This window comes from Cetorhinus maximus, unplaced genomic scaffold (genome assembly GCF_964194155.1).
Source record: "Cetorhinus maximus unplaced genomic scaffold, sCetMax3.hap1.1 HAP1_SCAFFOLD_2662, whole genome shotgun sequence".
NCBI classification, from domain to species: domain Eukaryota; kingdom Metazoa; phylum Chordata; class Chondrichthyes; order Lamniformes; family Cetorhinidae; genus Cetorhinus; species Cetorhinus maximus.
In genome coordinates, this window is record NW_027598595.1 from 16,450 (window position 1) to 32,218 (window position 15,769).

The 15,769-nt window shown below is 52.3% G+C and overlaps 1 protein-coding gene across 1 annotated transcript; it reads left to right on the forward strand.

Annotated features, from left to right (window-relative positions):
- Positions 1-8,679: 8,679 nt before the first annotated feature.
- LOC144677545 (procollagen C-endopeptidase enhancer 2-like) lies at positions 8,680-15,493 on the forward strand (the record flags this gene model as incomplete). The annotated part of the gene is made up of 6 exons (XM_078537613.1): positions 8,680-8,895; positions 11,310-11,418; positions 12,920-13,178; positions 14,214-14,338; positions 14,424-14,560; positions 15,312-15,493. Coding segments are annotated over exons 1-6 (883 nt in total), but the record flags the coding sequence as incomplete, so codon positions are not given.
- Positions 15,494-15,769: the final 276 nt, after the last annotated feature.

Genomic DNA, 15,769 nt, shown 5'->3' on the forward strand with positions numbered 1-15,769 from the left:
GGATGTGGGGCACAAGATACACCAGGAGATAGAAAAGGCGTGTAAGAAAGGCAAGGTTACAGTGATCATGGGGGATTTCAATATGCAGGTAGACTGGGAAAATCAGCTTGGTAGTGGATCCCAAGAAAAGGAATTTGTGGAATGTCTACGAGATGGCTTTTTGGAGCAGCTTGTGGTGGAGCCCACTAGGGTACAGGCAATTCTAGATTTAGTGATGTGTAATGAGGCAGATTTGATAAGGGAGCTTAAGGTGAAGGAACCCTTAGGAGGAAGTGACCATAATATGATAGAATTTACCCTGCAATTTGAGAGGAAAAAGCTGGAATCAGATGTAACGGTATTACAGTTGAATAAAGGCAACTACAGAGGCATGAGGGAGGAGCTGGCCAGAATTGACTGGGAGATGAGCCTAGCAGGAAAGACAGTGGAACAGCAATGGCAGGAGTTTCTGGGAGTAATTTGGGAGACACAGCAAAAATTCATCCCCAGGAAGAAGAAGCATACTAAAGGGAGGACGAGGCAACCATGACTGACAAGGGAAGTCAGGGACAGCATAAAAGCTAAAGAGAAAGCATACAATGCGGCGAAGAGCAGTGGGAAACCAGGGAATTGGGAAGCCTACAAAGACCAACAGAGGACAACTAAAAAAGAAATAAGGAGGGAGAAGATTAAATATGAGGGTAAACTAGCCAGTAATATAAAAGAAGATTGCAAGAGTTTTTTTAGATATATAAAGGATAAGAGAGAGGCAAAAGTGGACATTGGGCCGCTGGAAAATGACACTGGAGAAGTAGTAGTGGGGAACAAAGAAATGGCGGAGGAACTGAATAGGTACTTTGCGTCAGTCTTCACAGTGGAAGACACGAGTAACATCCCCAAAGTTCAAGAGAGTCGGGGGGCAGAGGTGAGTATGGTGGCCATTACCAAGGAGAAGGTGCTAGGAAAATTGAAAGGTCTGAAGGTGGATAAATCACCTGGACCAGATGGGTTACACCCCAGAGATCTGAAGGAGATAGCTGAAGAGATAGTGGAGGCGTTAGTGGTGATCTTTCAGGAATCACTGGAGTCAGGGAGGGTCCCAGAGGACTGGAAAATCGCTAATGTAATCCCCCTGTTTAAGAAGGGAGTGAGGCAAAAGATGGGAAATTACAGGCTGATTAGCCTGACCTTGGTCGTTGGAAAGATTTTAGAGTCCATTATTAAGGATGAGATTTCAGAATACTTGGAAGTGAATGGTAAAAGAGGGCAAAGTCAGCATGGTTTCATCAAGGGGAGGTCATGCCTGACAAATCTGTTAGAATTCTTTGAGGAGGTAATGAGTAGGTTAGACAAAGGAGAGCCAATGGATGTTATCTACTTGGACTTGCAGAAGGCCTTTGACAAGGTGCCGCACAGGAGGCTGCTCAGTAAGATAAGAGCCCATGGTGTTAGAGGCAAGGTATTAGCTTGGATAGAAGATTGGCTGTCTGGCAAGAGGCAGAGAGTGGGGATAAGGGGGTCCTTCTCAAGATGGCGGCAGGTGACTAGTGGAGTTCCGCAGGGGTCAGTGTTGGGACCACAACTTTTCACTTTATACATTAATGATCTAGATGAAGGAACTGAGGGCATCCTGGCTAAGTTTGCAGATGATACAAAGATAGGTGGAGGGACAGGTAGTATTGAGGAGGCGGGGAGGCTGCAGAAGGATTTGGACAGGTTAGGAGAATGGGCAAAGAAGTGGTAGATGGAATACAACGTGGGCAAGTGTGAGGTCATGCACTTTGGTAGGAAGAATAGAGGCATAGACTATTTTCTAAATGGAGAGAGAATTCAGAAATCTGGTGTGCAAAGGGACTTGGGAGTCCTAGTCCAGGATTCTCTTAAGGTTAACTTGCAGGTTGAGTCGGTAGTTAGGAAGGCAAATGCAATGTTGGCATTTATTTCGAGAGGACTAGAATATAAAAGCAGGGATATGCTGCTGAGGCTTTATAAGGCTCTGGTCAGACCACATTTAGAATATTGTGAGCATTTTTGGGCCCCATATCTCAGGAAGGATGTGCTGGCCCTGGAGAGGGTCCAGAGAAGGTTCACAAGAATGATCCCAGGAATGAAAGGCTTAACATATGAGGAACGTTTGAGGACTCTGGGTCTATACTCGAAGGAGTTTAGAAGGATGAGGGGGGATCTGATTGAAACTTACAGAATACTGAAAGGCCTGGATAGAGTGGACGTGGGGGAAGATGTTTCCATTAGTAGGAGAGACTAGGACCCGAGGGCACAGCCTCAGAGTAAAGGGAAGACCTTTTAGAACAGAGATGAGGAGAAACTTCTTTAGCCAGAGAGTGGTGAATCTATGGAATTCATTGCCACAGAAGGCTGTGGAGGCCAGGTCATTGAGTGTATTTAAGACCGAGGATAGATAGGTTCTTGATTGGTAAGGGGATCAAAGGTTACGGGGAGAAGGCGGGAGAATGGGGCTGAGAAACTTATCAGCCATGTTTGAATGGCGGAGCAGACTCGATGGGCCGAATGGCCTAATTTCTGCTCCTATGTCTTATGGTCTCCCATCAATGAAGAGACTGCACTAGAATGGTTGCACAATCTGAAATTCTCACCTCTGTGCACTGTGCCTGACCCCCCAGCCTCTCCAGACCCTGTTGTAAGGGGAGCGTGTCGGCTCTCCAGCTGGAACCTGCTGAGCAGCAGCAGGGTGGGCAAACCTCGGCCTCTCTGCCTGGTTATGCCCCGTCTTCTCCTGAAAGGACAGAGGAGCAATAATGAGTCCACTCTCTACCTGCAGCGCCACTGCAGCCTGGCCAAACCCAGCTGAGGAGCACCGGACAGGGCACATCTGAGTCGTGGCCCTTGAGTCCAAGCAGCCAGGGGTCAGCCCCTGGGCCAGCTCCGGCACCATTGACAGCTGGCACTCAGACTCTAACAGCCCTGAACTCCGCGGGGCAAGGGTCACACCTTAACCCTTCACCACACTGACCCATGCCAACATGGTGCTCACCCTTCCTGAGTGCAGCAGGTCACTGAAGCGCTTCTGGCACTGTATCCCCTGTGTGCCGCACCACATCATGGCTGCTCACCAGCGTTGCCACCTCCTCCCGTGCCCTCTTTGTGAGGTGCGGTGGCCTCCTCCTCCCATCTCCGGGGTCAAGGGGGTCCCTCCCAGCAGCCACCTCCTCCGGGAGGACCGGGAGGCACTCATCCAAAAAGCAGGGGGGGAGGCGCCGAGTGCCCACCAGACCTGCCCTCCTGCCTGGTGTCTCCAGCCGCACTTGACTCCATCAAGTCAATGCAAAATGGATGTCCTTCCACAGCAACCTGGGCCAAATTTAAACCGGCTGCTGGGTCACCATTGGACCAGGCAATCGAGAGGCCCCGCCCTTCCCGACGTCTTGCTCTGGCCGGGCCTTACTTGACCCGCCAGCGTCAAATGGCAGTCAGGGGGTCAACTGCAGGTGGCCGGCCATTTCCGGCCACTCTCGGTCATGCCAACAGTGACCACCCGCCCACCAACCTCAAAGTTCTGTCCCTGGTGTCTGAAGTGGAGCTACAGCTCAGGAAGGGGCACAGAAATGTTCAAATCTGCTCAAAACTGCTGAAAAAGGGCGAGGCAAAACAAACAAAACTGAAGGCCAAAAGTGAAACACTGGGTGAGTTAAAATGGCTGTAGACTTTCCCATTCCTGCTCCAGTAGAAATGAAAGACAATATGTGACAGAATTGGCAATTTTTCCACTTGCAATGGCAAAACTACGAGCTTGCAACAGATTTAATTAACGAGCTGGAGCCAATACGAGGAACTACACTTCTAGCACTGCTTGGGAGAGACTGTGGCGAATTTTATTCCACCCTAAACCTATCTGACAGACAGAAAAAACAGAAAACAGAGATTTTGAAAGCCTTGAATACATGCTTTGAACCCCAAGTGAACGTAACTTATGGACGCTATGTATTCAACACTAGAGCTCAAGGTGAGAAAGAGTTTATTGATCAGTATGTGACTGCAGCAACACAGATCACAAGGTCACGCAAATTCGGGGCAATGAAAAGATGGTCTGATTAAAGATCGAGTGGTCTTAGGCATAAGAGACCCTGCAGTGAGAACAAGTCTACTGAGAGAGGAGAAGCCTACGCTCAGGAAAGCGATAGACGTGTGTAGAAATGCGCAGCTTGTAAAATGTCAGCTCGAACACGTGTATGGGCAGAACAGACCAGGAGATACATTACAGAGGGACACTCCAGGCTGAAAGAGCAGAACAATCACAGACAAAGGGCAGGATGCAAATACCACGAGCAAAATCGTACAAAGGGAAAAAAGGATTGTCCAGTGTGGGGAAAGCAGAGTTTTAACTGCAAGAAGCTGAATCATTTCACACACAAGTGTTTGGCTAGAAAGAAGCAAAACCAGCCCATTCAGATGGCCGCTGGAGAGATATCAGCCAAAGAGTCTGACCAGTCACTACACACCAGACAACAGGTTGGTTCTGTCAAGTCTATAGGTGAGAAATGGTTTGTGTCTGTTAGAATGATGACTGCAGAAGGAGAGAATCAAGTGAACATGAAGTGTCAGATGGACACTGTGCACCATCCAACATTGTGACCCTCACAGACCCGTGTGAAGTGGATCAACATGGGGTTCCGAAAATGAAGCCCTTGGAAGTGAGGCTGAGGCTGTATGATGGCAGGACACTGATACCGAGAGGACAAATTAACCTGACAGCCCAAAACAATGGCAAGAATGAAGACCTGGAGTTCCAGATCATAGACATTCATCTCAGCTGGAGCAAGTCTAAAGCTGGGACTGGTAACCTGAGCCATGCCGACAGAGATTCACAACCTGTCACAGCCACTAAACCACTGACCTGCTGAACAGAGAGTCCTAGAGGAGCACAAAGATGTGCTTACAGGTTGGGATGTCCACCTGGAGAGTATCATCTCGATGTAGAGGTGAACGTAAAACCAATTCAGCATCAGCCAAGAGAGTTCCAACTTGCCAAGGGAGAGATATGTACTGCCCTGGATGTGAAGGACGGTGACTGGCGAGTGAAGCTGGGTGAGGGCAGCAGCTTTCTAATGTCGCTCTGGACGCGGTCCAGGGGATACAGATGGCTGCGTGTGCCGATTGGCATTTCCACAGCTCTGGAAGATTATCAAGGCAGACAGCGTGAGAGAGCCAGTGATCTTCCCCGAGTGGAAACCATAGTGGGTGATCCGCTAGTCGATGGATGTGGAGACACAGTGGGAGAATCGGAATTCGATACGGCTGCTGGAGAGAGCTCTCCAGATCAACCTGAAGCTGAACAAGAACAAATTGCAGCTGAAGATGCCTCAAGTCAAGTACACAGGTCACGGGACAGCGAAATGTCTCCACTCGGACCCTGACCACGTGAGAGCTGTAGCAGCGATGCAGCGACCGACAGGTGTGGTTTGTTGGATTTGTGAACTATTTAGTCGAATCTTTGCCTGATTTGTGGCTGGACTGTGAACCGTTTCACCAGCTCATTGCCAAGGACGTGCCGTGGTTTTCAGGCACAGAACAAGAAGCAGCATTCATCGAAACCAGACAGCCAGTGGCGACAGTTCCAGTGCTGAAGCTCTGTGACTTCAATGACGAGGTCACCTTGCAGTGTAACACCAGCGAGACGGGGCTGGGAGCAACTCGAATGCAGCAAGGACATTCCGGGCATTAACACAAACTGAACAATGCTACACTCAGAGCCGGGAAGGGAGCCTGGCTGTTGTTTTTGCTGGTGAGTATTTCCATCAATCCCTGCCTGGGAGAGACAAAGTAACAGTGGAGTCCGACCACAAGCCCCTTCAAAGCATTTTTCTCAAACCCGCTGCTATCTGCTCCAAAGCCTCTGCAAAGAATGTTACTTCATTTACAGAGATACCGTCTGGACCTGACATAAAAGCAGGAGAATCAGATGTACATCACTGACATGCTGTGGAGAGCAGCACTCCCCATGAGGAAAGTTGAGGATGCTGCAACAGAATGTGAAATCTTCCACGTTCAATGTGAAGTAGCAGCTGGACATGCTCTGGGAGTCATCCACCCAACAGAGACAGTGAATCTGACAGACAAGCGCTCTGCTCAAATTGAGCAAACTACCCAACAAGATGCAACTCTCCAGGTGCTACAGGAAGTGATGATGAAAGGATGGCCTGAGAACATCGAGGACACACCTGTGGTCACAAGAGCTTACTGGGCGTACCAAGGCGAATTTACGGCCCAAGATGGCATCTTGTACAAAGGAAATAGAGTCTTCATCCTTAAGGAGATGAGAGGAGAGGTGCTGAAGAACATCCATGCAACCATCAAGGAATTGAATCAAGCCTGAGAAAGGTAAGAGAAGTGGTCCACTGGCCAAACATGAACAATGAAATTGAAGACCACATCGGCCAGTGTGGTGCTGGCAACAAGTACCAAGCTGAACAAGATAGAGAGCCACTGATGATGCATGACATCCCAACAAACCATGGACGAAGTTGGGAGTAGACCTCTTCACTATAGCAGGAACCGATTATCTTGTCCCTGTAGACGATTATTCTGACTGCTGGGAGTTGGACCAGCTGCCTTCACCGGTGACTGGTGAGATCGTGCAATGTCTGAAAGCACACTTCAGTCGTTAGGATATTCCAGACATTGTGCTGAGTGACAATTGTCCTCAGTTCACAAGTGAAGAATTCAGCCGCTTCACAAAGGATTGGGAAATTCAACCCTGGACATTGTCTCCGCACGTTCCCCAGTCAAATGGAAAGGCTGAAGCTGCAGTGAAAATGGCCAAAGGAACCATCAAGAAACCAAGCAAATTGAGCAGAGATGTAGACAAGGCAATTCTCAAGTGAAGGCATGGGAAGTATTCCAGTCCAAAGACTGATGTCACACCGCACACAAACCACTCTTCCAATAGCAAAAAATCTACTGAAGCCAGAAGTGGTAACAAGGCATGAGTGAAAAAATCAAAGTGAAATGGCAGAGCGTCAAATTTCAGTTTTACAAAACTGCCAAACCGGGGTCAGGGCTGAGTATTCGGGGAACCAGTCAGGGTGAAAACCTAGAGTCAGCCCACTTGGAAACTTGGGACAAGCCTAGAGAAGGTGTCACCTCGATCGAATGCAAGACCAAATATACCAGCGCAACCTGCAGACTATACATGCAGCTATTGAAGCTGCTCCCTCAACGCTATTGGCCAGTCAGGAAGAAGGAAACTCACCAGTTGTACTGGGCACAGAACGACCATCAATTCCCGGAGTTCATGGGTCCCCAACAATGGCAACGGAACAGCAACAGTTACCACGGCAACAAGTTCCATGGGAACGACACTCACCAGACAAGGAACATCACCCAGATGAACAGCCAATGACAACATGCACGTGTACCATTAAGAGACCTGCACAGTTTAAAGACTAAGTATGAAATGCAGGTGCAGAGATTGACAAGTAGAACAAACAGTTGATAATGCATGGAGCAGTGGGTATATAGTGGGTAACCTCAGGAACTCACAGCTAAACATGATCGTGCAAACAAATGTGTCTTCTGCTCCTTAGGAAAAGGAGGATGTTTGGACATTTTGTTTGTTAGGAAAAAGGGAAAGTTTAGGTTTTGAAATGCAAGATTACAACATTTCGTACCTGGCTTGCTGTAGTCATGCGACCTCTGCCATGAGGGCCTCTCTCTGCAAGCAGCCATTTACAATCAGTTCAATTAAGACTTCAGACTAAGAAAGACTGCAGTCTTTGAGCTCGAAACGCTCTCCACTTGCCTGGATGAGTGCAGTTCCCACAACACTCAAGAAGCTGGACATCGTCCAGGACAAAGCAGCCTCGCTTGTTGGCACCTCATCCACAAACATTCACTCCCTCCACCACTAACACACAGTAGCAGCAGTGTGTGTACCAACTACAAGATTCACTGCAGGAATTCACCAAGGCTCCTTCGACAGCACCTTCCAAACCCACAACATGGAAACACCACCACCTGGAAGTTAACCTCCGAGCCACTCACCATCCTGACTTGGAAATATATCGGCCGTTCCTTCACTGTCGCTGGGCCAAAATCCTGGAACTCCCTCCCTAACAGCACATGGACTGCAGCGGCTCAAGAAGGCAGCTCACCACCGCCTTCTCAAGGGGCAATTAGGGATGGGCAATAAATGCTGGGCCCAGCCAGCGAAGCCCACGTCCCGGGAATGAATAAAAACAATTAACTGAATTCTCTCATTCCCTGGTCCTGTTCCATCAAATCCCCACCGCTCTCTCTCTCTCTCTCTGCAAGGCCCTGACATCCTTCCTAAAGTGCGGAGCCCAGATCCAGAGCCAAAATTCCCCCTGCTGAGGCTGAACCAGTGATTTAGAAAAATTCATCATAACCTCCTGGCTTTTTATTTCTCTCTCTGCCCTTATTTAGAAAAACCCAGGGTCTCGTATGATTTGCCCAGTTTTTGGGATTGTGAAGAGTGGGATGGAAACACATCAACAGACTCGACTTTTTCTCTTGAGGTCAGCGCTCCTTTGATAGTCCTCGGACTCCGCATTATCTGCCGGCCTTAAAGATAACCCTTTAGACAGCCCCTATCTTACAATCTCAGCCCACACACACACACACACACACACACACCAAGCAGCAGCGAGTGGTGAAGTCACAAAGTTCATCAGAGAGACAGGAATTTCTGCGTGAGTGTTGGCCGGGGTGGGGGGGTGGGGTTTGCAGAGTGTCTGGAAACCACAACATCTGGGAGCAATTAAAAGCTCTCAGTGGCAGGACTGCTGGCTATTCCAGCCAGTCAAGATCCATCCCTCATTCGCAGCTGGAGCAGAGAGTGAGAAGGACAATGTTACTCCCGCTCGCTCTGCTCCTCATCCCAGCGCTGGTGACATGTCAACAGGCAACGAACGTCTCCAGGTAAGAACTTCGCTCGCTGAAAGAATTAGAAAAAACTTAACCCCTCAGAACTCTGCTCGAAATGTTGAACTTGGCAGTTTGTGTGTACAGGGCTGGTTTGGTGATTGGAGCCTGTGGTTAGGCCAGAATTTCAGATCAAAGTCTGTGTTTCCCTCTCTCTCCGACATCTTTCTGGGGTGGGGGGTGGGTGGATTGGAGTCCTGCTTCCATAGGTCTGTCCCCATATCATGGGCTGCCTATTGGACAAGAACGGTCATTCACCCCCTCACCTTGCAAACTACCCTCCTCCCAATTGGCCAAAACGTGAAAAATCGGTTTGTCCTTCCAGCTCGCCAACTGGAACAGGGGTGAGTGTGGATCAGGAGTGAACGATTGTGACAGGAAGGCGTGTTCTACAGGAGTGAGAATGTAACAGGGTGAGTGCAGATCAGGAGTGAGTGATTGTAACGGAAATGAGTGAGTCATTGGAGTGACCGGATGTGCAGCAGCAAAGGTTAGAAACAGAGGAAGGGGTGAGTGTGCAAGATGTGTGTGAGGTCTGTGTGTGAGAGGCCACTGTGTGCAAAGAGTAAGTGGGCAAGAAGTGAACGTGCGAGAGGTGAGTGTGAGAGGGGTGCAAGGGGTGAGTGTGTGTGGCCAGTGTGTGCAACGTGTATGTGTGTGAGGCATGATTGTGTGAGCTCAGTGTGTGAGGGGTGAGTGTACCAGGGGTGAGCATACAAGGATTGTGTGTGAGGGGTGAGCATGCAAGTGGTGAGAGTGCAAGGGGTGAGCGTGTGAGAGGTATGTGTGCGAAGAATGAGTGTGCATGGGATGAATGTGTGAAGACTAAATGAACACGGCGTGAGTGACCGTGGTGTGAGTGAGCGAGGGGTGAGTGAGCAAGGGGAGAGTGTGCGAGGGGTGAGTGTGCGAGGGGTGAGTGTGCGAGGGGTGAGTGACCATGGTGTGAGTGTGCGAGGGGTGAGTGAACATGGTGTGAGTGTGCGAGGGGTGAGTGTGCGAGGGGTGAGTGACCATGGTGTGAGTGTGCGAGGGGTGAGTGACCATGGTGTGAGTGTGTGAGGGGTGAGTGTGCGAGGGGTGAGTGTGCGAGGGGTGAGTGACCATGGTGTGAGTGTGTGAGGGGTGAGTGTGCGAGGGGTGAGTGTGCGAGGGGTGAGTGACCATGGTGTGAGTGTGCGAGGGGTGAGTGTGCGAGGGGTGAGTGTGGGAGGGGTGAGTGACCGTGGCGTGAGTGAGCGTGGTGTGAGTGTGGTGTGAGTGTGGGAGGGGTGAGTGTGGGAGGGGTGAGTGTGGGAGGGGTGAGTGTGGGAGGTGTGAGTGTGGGAGGGGTGAGTGACCATGGTGTGAGTGTGGGAGGGGTGAGTGTGGGAGGGGTGAGTGTGCGAGAGGTGAGTGACCGTGGCGTGAGTGTGCGAGGGGTGAGTGTGCGAGGGGTGAGTGTGCGAGGGGTGAGTGTGCGAGGGGTGAGTGACCATTGTGTGAGTGTGCGAGGGGTGAGTGTGCGAGGGGTGAGTGTGCGAGGGGTGAGTGACCATGGTGTGAGTGTGCGAGGGGTGAGTGTGCGAGGGGTGAGTGACCATGGTGTGAGTGTGCGAGGGGTGAGTGTGCGAGGGGTGAGTGTGGGAGGGGTGAGTGTGGGAGGGGCGAGTGTGTGAGGGGTGAGTGTGAGAGGGGTGAGTGTGCGAGGGGTGAGTGTGCGAGGGGTGAGTGTGCAAGGGGTGAGTGACCATGGTGTGAGTGTGCGAGGGGTGAGTGTGCGAGGGGTGAATGTGGGAGGTGTGAGTGTGGGAGGGGTGAGTGTGCGAGGGGTGAGTGTGCGAGGGGTGAGTGTGCGAGGGGTGAGTGTGGGAGGGGTGAGTGTGGGAGGGGTGAGTGACCATGGCGTGAGTGAGCGTGGCGTGAGCGTGGTGTGAGTGCGGGAGGTGTGAGTGTGGGAGGGGTGAGTGTGGGAGGGGTGAGTGTGGGAGGGGTGAGTGTGGGAGGGGTGAGTGTGCGAGAGGTGAGTGACCGTGGCGTGAGTGTGCGAGGGGTGAGTGTGCGAGGGGTGAGTGTGCGAGGGGTGAGTGTGCGAGGGGTGAGTGACCATGGTGTGAGTGTGCGAGGGGTGAGTGTGGGAGGGGTGAGTGTGCGAGGGGTGAGTGTGGGAGGGGTGAGTGTGGGAGGGGTGAGTGTGGGAGGGGTGAGTGTGGGAGGGGTGAGTGTGCGAGGGGTGAGTGTGCGAGGGGTGAGTGTGCGAGGGGTGAGTGTGCGAGGGGTGAGTGACCATGGTGTGAGTGTGCGAGGGGTGAGTGTGCGAGGGGTGAGTGTGCGAGGGGTGAGTGTGCGAGGGGTGAGTGTGCGAGGGCTGCTTTACTCTGTTTGCCTTGGCCTGCACTACTTTTGATAATGATGAAATGTTTTTATTCCAGGCCGGTTTTCTCCTGTGGTGGGCAGCTCACTGGGGAGCAGGGATACATCGCCAGCGAGGGATTCCCTGCACTGTATCCACCTAACAAAACATGTTCGTGGAGCATCACGGTTAGTGTATCCGGGGAGAGGGGGCTCAGTGTGGGTGCTGAGCAGGGGATTACTCACTGCAACACTGGGTAAAGGTACCCGTACCCCAGTGAGAGTCAGTGTGTGCGGGACCCGTACCCCAGTGAGAGTCAGTGTGTGTGGGACCCGTACCCCAGTGAGAGTCAGTGTGTGTGGGACCCGTACCCCAGTGAGAGTCAGTGTGTGCGGGACCCGTACCCCAGTGAGAGTCAGTGTGTGCGGGACCCGTACCCCAGTGAGAGTCAGTGTGTGTGGGACCCGTACCCCAGTGAGAGTCAGTGTGTGTGGGACCCGTACCCCAGTGAGAGTCAGTGTGTGTGGGATCCGTACCCCAGTGAGAGTCAGTGTGTGTGGGACCCGTACCCCAGTGAGAGTCAGTGTGTGTGGGACCCGTACCCCAGTGAGAGTCAGTGTGTGTGGGACCCGTACCCCAGTGAGAGTCAGTGTGTGTGGGACCCGTACCCCAGTGAGAGTCAGTGTGTGTGGGACCCGTACCCCAGTGAGAGTCAGTGTGTGTGGGACCCGTACCCCAGTGAGAGTCAGTGTGTGTGGGACCCGTACCCCAGTGAGAGTCAGTGTGTGTGGGACCCGTACCCCAGTGAGAGTCAGTGTGTGTGGCACCCGTACCCCAGTGAGAGTCAGTGTGTGTGGCACCCGTACCCCAGTGAGAGTCAGTGTGTGTGGGACCCGTACCCCAGTGAGAGTCAGTGTGTGTGGGACCCGTACCCCAGTGAGAGTCAGTGTGTGTGGGACCCGTACCCCAGTGAGAGTCAGTGTGTGTGGGACCCGTACCCCAGTGAGAGTCAGTGTGTGTGTGGGACCCGTACCCCAGTGAGAGTCAGTGTGTGTGGGACCCGTACCCCAGTGAGAGTCAGTGTGTGTGGGACCCGTACCCCAGTGAGAGTCAGTGTGTGTGGGACCCGTACCCCAGTGAGAGTCAGTGTGTGTGGCACCCGTACCCCAGTGAGAGTCAGTGTGTGTGGCACCCGTACCCCAGTGAGAGTCAGTGTGTGTGTGACCCGTACCCCAGTGAGAGTCAGTGTGTGTGGGACCCGTACCCCAGTGAGAGTCAGTGTGTGTGGGACCCGTACCCCAGTGAGAGTCAGTGTGTGTGGGACCCGTACCCCAGTGAGAGTCAGTGTGTGTGGGACCCGTACCCCAGTGAGAGACAGTGTGTGTGGGACCCGTACCCCAGTGAGGGTCAGTGTGTATGGGACCCGTACCCCAGTGAGAGTCAGTGTGTGTGGGACCCGTACCCCAGTGAGAGTCAGTGTGTGTGGGACCCATACCCCAGTGAGAGTCAGTGTATGTGGGACCCGTACCCCAGTGAGAGTCAGTGTGTGTGGGACCCGTACCCCAGTGAGAGTCAGTGTGTGTGGGACCCGTACCCCAGTGAGAGTCGGTGTGTGTGGGACCTGTTTGCCAGTGAGATTTGGTGTTTCCTGGTGTATTTCTGAGTGGTCCTGCCTGTTGTGTGTTTCAGGTCCCTCCTGGTCGGGTGGTGATCCTCTCTTTCCGACACATGGACGTGGAGACCGATCCGATTTGTCGCTATGATCATGTCAGTGTTTATAACGGGAATGCTGCATCATCTGAGCGGCTGGGCCGCTTCTGCGGAACATTCCGTCCAGGGGCCATCATGTCCACCAGTAACATGATGCTGATCGAGATGACATCAGACAATGACTCTGCGGGGAAGGGGTTCCTGGCTGTATACACAGCTGGACTGCCGCCTGAGAAAGGTGCTACAGGCGGGTTGGACCTGCACCATTGGAGTGTGGGTGCGGGCGGCACGGGGTCAGGGAGCCTGGGAGAATCACTCACACTGACACAGACAGAGTGAGCTCGGAGCGTCAGTCACACTGACACTGACAGAGTGAGCTGGGAGGGTCAGTCACACTGACACTGACAGGGTGAGCTCGGAGCGTCAGTCACACTGACACCGACAGGGTGAGCTCGGAGCGTCAGTCACACTGACACCGACAGGGTGAGCTCGGAGCGTCAGTCACACTGACACCGACAGGGTGAGCTCGGAGCGTCAGTCACACTGACACCGACAGGGTGAGCTCGGAGCGTCAGTCACACTGACACTGACAGGGTGAGCTCGGAGCGTCAGTCGCACTGACGCTGACAGGGTGAGCTCGGAGCGTCAGTCGCACTGAGGCTGACAGTGGGCTGGGAGTGTCAGTCACACTGACAGAATGAGTTATAAGTGTCAGTCACACTGACGCTGAGACAGAACTGTGAGTGTCAGTCGCACTGACATGAACACATAAGCTGTGAGTATCAGTCACAGCGGCACTGACAGAGTGAACTGGGAGAGTCAGTCACACTGACACTGAGCGAACTGGGAGAGTCAGTCACACTGACAGTGAGCTGGGAATGTCAGTCACACTGACACTGACTGAGTGAGCTGGGAGTGTCAGCCACATTGACACTAAGTGAGCTGGGAGAGTCAGTCACGCTGACAGAGTGGGCTGGAAGTGTTAGTCACACTGACACTGACTGAGCTGGGAGAGTCAGTCACACTGACACTGACAGAGTGAGCTGGAGAGTCAGTCACACTGACAGTGTGAGCTGGGAGTGTCAGTCGCACTGACATTGACAGAGTGAGCTGGAGGTGTCAGTTACACTGACACTGACCGAGTGAGCTGGGCAAGTCAGTCACACTGACACTGACAGAGCGAGCTGGGGATGTCAGTCACACGGACAGAATGAGCTGGGAGAGTCCCGAAAGTTGGTATGGTGCAGTTAATTTGGTATTTTTAATCCTTCAGAAAATCAGTTCTGTGGAGGGAAATTGGTGAAACCACAGGGATCGTTCAAGACTCCAAACTGGCCCGAGAAGGAATATCCGACAGGAATCAGTTGTTCCTGGCACATTGTGGGCCATCCCAATGAGGTACAGTCATTCTCTGTATCACTGCTACATTCCCGCTGATAAACCACAGCACAGAGACTCACAGCCGCTATTCCCTCTTTGACAGGTTATTGAACTGAAATTTGAGAAGTTTGGCGTTGAGAGTGATAATTACTGTCGGTACGATTATGTCGCAGTCTTCAATGGTGGGAGGAGCGATGAAACCCAACAAGCCGGAAAGTTCTGTGGGGATCAGCCTCCTGAGTGAGTGCAGATTTCATTGGTTCAGCACGTGTGTTATCGGTCTGTATGTGTGTGTGTGGAAATGACTGTATTTTGCACGTTGGATATGTTTGTATAGAATCATACAGCACAGGCAGAGGCCATACAACCCTTTCTGCCTGTTCTGGCTTTGTTAAAGAGCTATCCAACTAATATCACTCCCCCTACTCTGTCCTTGTTACTTTTACAAATGGTGTGTCCCAGGAACCATTACAGGTGGAGTCCAGGTGTGTGTGGGGGTTTGTTACAGGTGGAATGCATGAAGGGTTACAGGTAGTGTCTGTGTGTTACAAGCAGAGAGTGCAGGGGGTTGGCTACATGCAGAGTCTTTGGGGATGTTACAGGTGGGACGTGCAGGACCTGAGGTTACGGGTGTAGTTTGCAGCAGTGAGGGGAAGGGGTTTGACTACAGGCAGAGTGTGCTGCTGGAGGTTGTTACAGGCAGAGTTTGCAGGGATTTACAGGCGGAGTGTGTGGAGATATTACAGATGGAGTGTGTGGCGATGGGATGGGTGACTACAGGCAGAGCGTGCTGCTGGAGTTTGTTACAGGCAGAGGGTGTGGGGATGTTTCAGGCGGAGGTTTGTGGGGGGGTGGGGGGCGGGGTTACAGGTGGAGTGTGTGGCAGTGGGGGGGTGAACTACAGGCGGAATATGCTGCTGCGGGTTGTTACAGGCAGAGGATGCACTAAGCCCGTAGCCCCACCTGTTATGTTGTCTGTTTTCTGTTCCAGTCCAATTATTTCCCAGGGAAATGAGATGCTGGTTCAGTTTGTGTCTGATCTGAGTGTCACCTCCGACGGGTTCCTGGCAAAGTACGACATGAAGCGGAAGGAGGGAGCTGCAGACATCCCGCTCCTGACCACGACCCACCGTCCAGTCACAGTCGCCATCACCCAGGCACCCAGACCGAAAGGTACAGTCGGCACTGGGAATCCTGAACGCACAGACTCCCTCTAACCCCGAGAAACGTTCATCATTCCCCCAGGAGCCCTGGCCCAGCGGAAGGTGCTGGTTAAAGGAGAATTGGGATCTGGGCTGATTGGCCCATTTTTCAAAAAATCCTGTATTGGGATGTGGGCGTCGCTGGCAAGGCCGGCACTTGTTGCCCATCCCTAATTACCCTCGAACTGAGTGTCTCGCTTGGCCATTTCAGGGGGCAGTTCAGAGTCAACCCCATTGCTGTGGGTCT